We start from the raw sequence: 5,951 nt of genomic DNA on the forward strand, positions 1-5,951 counted from the left end.
GCCTCTTGGGGCAGCAGAAACAAGTTGGAAACACAACATTGCTCGCAAACACGTCACACGTCCGGCAGATACGAAGCGACAGTAGCATTCATTAGCAGTCGTATTTCTGGCCACCTGGTGACCAATATTAACTCTCCTTTTAGCTCCGTTTTGCTTTCCACTAACTCCTGAGGGAAATATCTGACTCTTTAGCTGCTAAACTCCCCACTATGTTCATCAGTTAGTCGCTAACTGTGTCTGTCTGCCATTTGGTGCTGGGAAGGTAGTGTACAGTGGGGTTTACCAGATGGTTTCACTGAAATTGTATTTGACCACTAAAAGCTCTATGGAGTAATGTTTTTACAAGTGGGTCCCTGTCTTGTGTGTTCTTGTGCACGAGCACAAGCACACGGGTGACGTGATACACACATTTGCAAATGTTTTATGAGGGAAATGGATGCAACACATTTACTTCAGGGATACGCACAATGCTTCATGGTGAGAATGTAAACATGACTGTGTTTACAAGAAAACTCAACAGGGCACCTTTAAGTTGCAGGCAGGCTGAGAGTAGAGCTGAGGGGAACGAGAGTAGATTCACAAGAGAACCAGAGGAACACGCAAAAAGCTTTGTGTCACAAAAGATTAAAATTTTAATCACCATTATAAATCATTCTATAAATACATGGTTGTCATATCATTAAGAACTTATTTTAAATAGCAATAGATAACAAACAAGCAGTGGGGGGGGGGGTTGGCTGCAGGGGTCAAAGGCGCAGAAAAAAACATCACAACAGTCTGCTGGGTTTCAGTGGAGGAGACAAAACTGTTAGTGGAAGTGGCTGGGAATGTGTGTGTGTGTGTGTGTGTGTGTGTGTGTGTGTGTGTGTGTGTGTGTGTGTGTGTTAAGTTTGGTATCTTTGCCGCTGGTCTTCAATAAGATGCTCCTATTATCACCGCCCTGAAAGACAAAATGAGAATGCTCACAGAACAAACCTCCAACAGCACAGTGTTTGTATGTGTGTGCAGACAGGAAGACTCACTTTCAACCTTCTTCTTCAGTGGCGACAGAGCTGCTTTAGCCTGAAACGCACAGAGAGACTAAGTCAGCAACATACGTCTGTAACCAGGATACATTTGGCTGGCACATCATTTTACCTTCTTGATCGCAGACCAGTCTTCAAGGATGTCGATGTCTCTCAACATGTAGACAATGAACGGCCCTGTGAGACACAGAGGGACTGGAGTTAAATCATCTGTCACAGCCTTGCCAAAGGCAAATAAACTCAGAGTTACTGTTTGTGTCAGAATAACAAACACATTGAATATCACAGAAGAACATGTGGAAAACAACGAACTCTGTACAACAAGGAATTTCTGAAAAGTGGTGTGGAGATGAGTTTTACCTGAAACCAGAGCTACTTTTTTTTTCCTCTCCGACCGACCCAGCAGGTTCTTTCTTTTACACTTCTTGCCCCTCATCTCGTCACTCCACTCTGGAATGAGAAAATAAAATATAGCATTAATTACATATGACAACATATAGTAATATCGTTGGGATTGATATTTTAGCCGTACCTGAGGTGAGGTCTATATTCTGTCTGTCCTCCTCCAGTCTTCTTATCTTTTCCAGCAGTTCTGTCTTCATGGCATCGAACAGCAACGCCCGCTCACTCTGCAACACACATACATACATTTGTTTAATAACACTGGGTATGAGTGTCCCTGGGCAATATATACTGCGCTGTGTGTGCGTTATTACCTCCAGGTGCTGCTTCGCTCCTTGTAGTTCACACTCGTGCTTGTGTTTGATCACTTGTAGACACAGCTCTCTGTACACTCCTGTAGTTAGAGACACAGAGAGGACGTTAAAGACAGAGAGACCACGGATATTTTTACATTTTCTTTCTTTCTTTTCTTGTTTTTTTACATTTTCCTTTGTTAGTTAGTAAGAAATATTCCAACGAGACACTATTAAAGGTGTAGGAATAAGATGTTGTGTGTCCTCTGGATGTTGAATGCCACGTCCATGTCCAGCATTTTGAATTCAGTTTCCTGACCTTAAAGGAGGATTAGAATTTCACAATTTATATGACCACTAAGACGCTCCCGTCATCATTTAGCATCATGTAACTACACAAAAATCCTCAATATAAAATGTGCTCACTGTCATCATATCAGCGTTATCCACATTTACACACTGACTGAATCAAACTTTTCCAGGGAGATTAATGTGTCTGATTCTGATTAAACAGCCCCACCCAGTGGCCAGGTGTTGTATCACTCTACTGCTAGACTAAACGCACATCTTCACTCTTCAAAAGACTGCAAGTCACTTTGACCACAGTGAACATGATGGTTCACATTTAAAAGTTCATAATGTGACTTTGTTGGTATTTTTGGGAATCTCTGATATTTTTGGGACTCATGCATATAGATTCCAAATTACCCAACAAAGTCACATTATGAACTTTAAATGTGAACATCATGCCACTGTGGTCAAAGTGACTTGCAGTGTACGCCATGAGAGAAGAGTCTAAGCTGTTCGAAATCGAAGAAAAAATGTGTTTTACGCACCGGCCACTTGTGTCCGTATCTGCATGCTGTTCTGTAGTGCAGCCAGTGGCTCTCTGTATTCTCCCGCCTTCCCCGTCAGCACCTCGTCCAGCTTCACTTTCATCTGGTTCAGACGCTCCCGAAACAACCTGCAATCACGCGGTGAAGTCAGTCCCTTCCCTCCTTCACACGACTGAGATTATTTCACATCAGACCGGAGGGACACAGCGTGAAGTTTCTTCACGCCTTCCCGTTTTAACTTACTTCTCTTTCAGCTCCTGAAATTGTTTTTCCAGATCCAACATCTCGTCGAGACATTCCCCTCTCCTCCGCTCGCAGTCTTCGTCGTCCATCTCTTCACAGAGGACACAGACAGACAGAGAGACAGAGACTGAAAAACAGTTGCATACAAACAGGCAACAATGTAGCAGAGCACTTGGATTTTTACCCGAACTCTCTTCTTCCTCCTCATCCTCTTCCTCCTCTTCACTCTCCTCCAAGTCGGTGTCCCTCTCCTCCGTGCTCTCTTCCATGGTCTCCTCTCCTCCTCCTCCTCCTCCTCTTCTTCTTCTTCCTTCTCTTTCACTCTCTCTCAGTTGCTCCACCTCTCCGTTGGCCTCAGGGAGTTGTGACTCTCCTTCTGCCTCCATCTCCTCCTCCGGCTCCCTCACAGGGGGTTGGGCGGGCATGGCTGGCTGGGAAACATGCAGACACACACACACACACACACACACACACACACACACACACACACAAACTATACCACAGTGTGTCTGGGGTAAAGGTTCAAAAGTCACCCAAAATCCATATCATACCTTCTCGTGTTGAGCTATTTAACTGATGAGTGATTATCATTTAGTACACTACTAAGAACGACATGCACAACTGCAACGACGCTGGTAATTGCAAAAGAAATGTAAGCATCCACTACTTAAGAAGCACATTTATTAATTTTAGCATTTATTATTTTAAATAGTGAATGACTACATTTGGAAATATAGTGGGTTTTATATTTGCACACAGAGTGGTTTTTAATGAAAGGAAACTGCTCTCACCATACAGACACTGATATCTGTTGATCTACTTGTGCTATTTTTGCTCAATATGGGTGATGATGATGATGAACTGGGTTGCAATAATAGTAAACCACAATAAAGAGCACAGAAAGCAGACGAAGGGGTAAAACATACTACTTTGTTGGTAAAACAGGAACTTGTCCCTTGTTTAATTGTGACTTTTAGCTCACAGTGCTGATAGAAAAGAATCTGAACAGAACAGTGGGAAGCTCGCGGGACGCTGAGCTCCCGTATGGCTTCCGTATCTCTGTCAAGCTAGCTAGATAAACACAGCCCAAGACCGGAAATTACCCAATTTTGCTTGATGAAAAGCAAAAAGTGATAAGGGATAAACCAAATGATTTACCTAACACTTCATTAGGGACGCTTTAGGGAAACATTATTAGAAATTGAATATACACTGTTTATTTCCTCCATCCATTAATAGGGCTTTTACTTTGTTACCTTAACGGACTTCCTATTTCAACTTGCCTGGCTTGACCACTGGTAGCTACCGTGATGTCATACAGTAAAGACAGTAAACGTTATGAGCCCGACGGCAGTATTTACACTAAAATAAAGACCCGAAGTGAGTCTGATGCATGTGATGCTGTCAGTCTATTTACTTACAACCCCTAAAAAAATTAACCGAGACTCGTTGTTGCATTTCCGTGTCAAATTAGCGACAAATAAACCACAGTGAAGTCAAGTGCAACACTAGCTAACAATTGAAAACACACACGGCGAGATAATGACTGGCTGCTCATCACACTGTCAGACTGTTAAAGTTATTTTATTGACAGATATTTCCTCTAAACATATTCGGCTTTAGACAGTTGACAATAAATGTCATTAAGCACGCTGAAGCATCGCCAGAGCAGCTTTCATACTGACCCTGTCTCCCAACTGCACACGGATTAACAAGTAACGTTATCCGTCCATGCAGACAGGCGACGCTGTTTGTATACAGATAACCGACCCTCCATAACCCTCCGCCGGACAAGACAGTGACAAGAACAGGCTGCTCACCTTCTCCCTCTGCTCGGTGGTAGAAAGTTAAAATAGGAATTGTTATATTTCCATTTTAAAAAGTACTTCCTCTTCACTTCAGTCTTCAGTTCGAATCGACACTTTGCCGGACTCTACAACCCGTAAGTTCAACCAATCAGCGCCGGGTCCTACTGTTGGCGTGACCAATAGAAGCGACCATCCCAAACGCCGCTTGTCCAATCAAAATGGTAAAGCAGGTTCAGTTAGCCAATCCTAATCCAGTTTGTTGCTGGAAACCATCAAAATTAACCAATAGACTAGACCTACTACAAATACCGCGCATCTCCCCTTTATAATATAATATAATATAATATTAAACGTTTATTTATTATATTACATATTCATTTATATATTATACATCTGGTATTGAATGAGGTATACTACTGTGATTCAAGGCTTCTGTGATGTAAAAGATAACATGCAGGATAGTAATGCAGTTGTATAAATAAGTAAAGAGCGAGAGAGTGTAGTAATATGTAAAGCATTTTTGTCTTTTTTCTTACGTTTTCATTGTAAACCTTGAACAACCAATTTGGCAACATTGAAATTAATTACGATCATGCCAATAAAGCAATGTTGAATTTGAATTTCTGAAAGACACTGTGATTCTAGGCCTCTGTGTTGTGGTACATTATAAAACAAACAAGGATTCCTCCTGAGAAGTTCTAAAGATATAAGTCATCAGCACCATGTGATGCACCCATTGTTGCTACTGGTGTTAAGCATCATTCTTCTCTAACTGACAGTGGATTAACAGGGCTGGGTTTACATGAACCACCCTGTGATTTAAACAGAATATGACTAACAAAGTGCACTCTTGCTTCACACTAGGGTATAAATGCAGTTGTCGTACTGCAGTTAACCACAAGATGGCAACAAATGAATGCAAAACGTCTAGACAGTCAAGCAAACGACAATGGTGGGATTCATATCACTTGGACAATAGCCCCTTTTCATGGCAGACATTTTGGCATGTCATTGTAGGAAAACTACAGGTGGAACTAATAACATTGATTATGTCTGCATTCCATTTCCTCATATCGTGTATGCTGGTCTCTGACATGGCACGGACACTTAATGAAACAGAGCCATTGTAAATGTTATCAATTACACCTGTGCTTTACCTGCTAAAACAATGTCTTCCATGAAACAGGTCAATAAAGGTTAATTTAATCAAATCTGTACAATTCAAAAGGGATGCTTTGTTGAACTAAATACAAGCTAATAAAACATAATATATGTATAATCATCTATAAACCTCTCTGTCTTCAGAGGCAGAGAATTGACAAACCCAATAAACAAAGACAAATG

The 5,951-nt window shown here is 41.6% G+C and overlaps 1 protein-coding gene across 1 annotated transcript; it reads right to left on the reverse strand.

Annotated features, from left to right (window-relative positions):
- Nucleotides 1-623: 623 nt before the first annotated feature.
- On the reverse strand, nucleotides 624-4,737 carry brms1 (BRMS1 transcriptional repressor and anoikis regulator). The gene is made up of 10 exons (XM_070929573.1): nucleotides 4,620-4,737; nucleotides 2,984-3,230; nucleotides 2,800-2,890; nucleotides 2,557-2,684; nucleotides 1,742-1,821; nucleotides 1,558-1,654; nucleotides 1,386-1,475; nucleotides 1,138-1,202; nucleotides 1,023-1,062; nucleotides 624-940 (listed from the first exon to the last, which is right to left on the reverse strand). Exons 2-10 carry the CDS (start codon nucleotides 3,222-3,224, stop codon nucleotides 933-935), a joined length of 840 nt encoding a protein of 279 aa, XP_070785674.1. The 5' UTR covers nucleotides 3,225-3,230; nucleotides 4,620-4,737; the 3' UTR covers nucleotides 624-932.
- Between the last annotated feature and the right edge of the window lie 1,214 nt (nucleotides 4,738-5,951).

The sequence above is a fragment of the Enoplosus armatus genome, chromosome 23 (genome assembly GCF_043641665.1).
Source record: "Enoplosus armatus isolate fEnoArm2 chromosome 23, fEnoArm2.hap1, whole genome shotgun sequence".
Taxonomy (NCBI): domain Eukaryota; kingdom Metazoa; phylum Chordata; class Actinopteri; order Centrarchiformes; family Enoplosidae; genus Enoplosus; species Enoplosus armatus.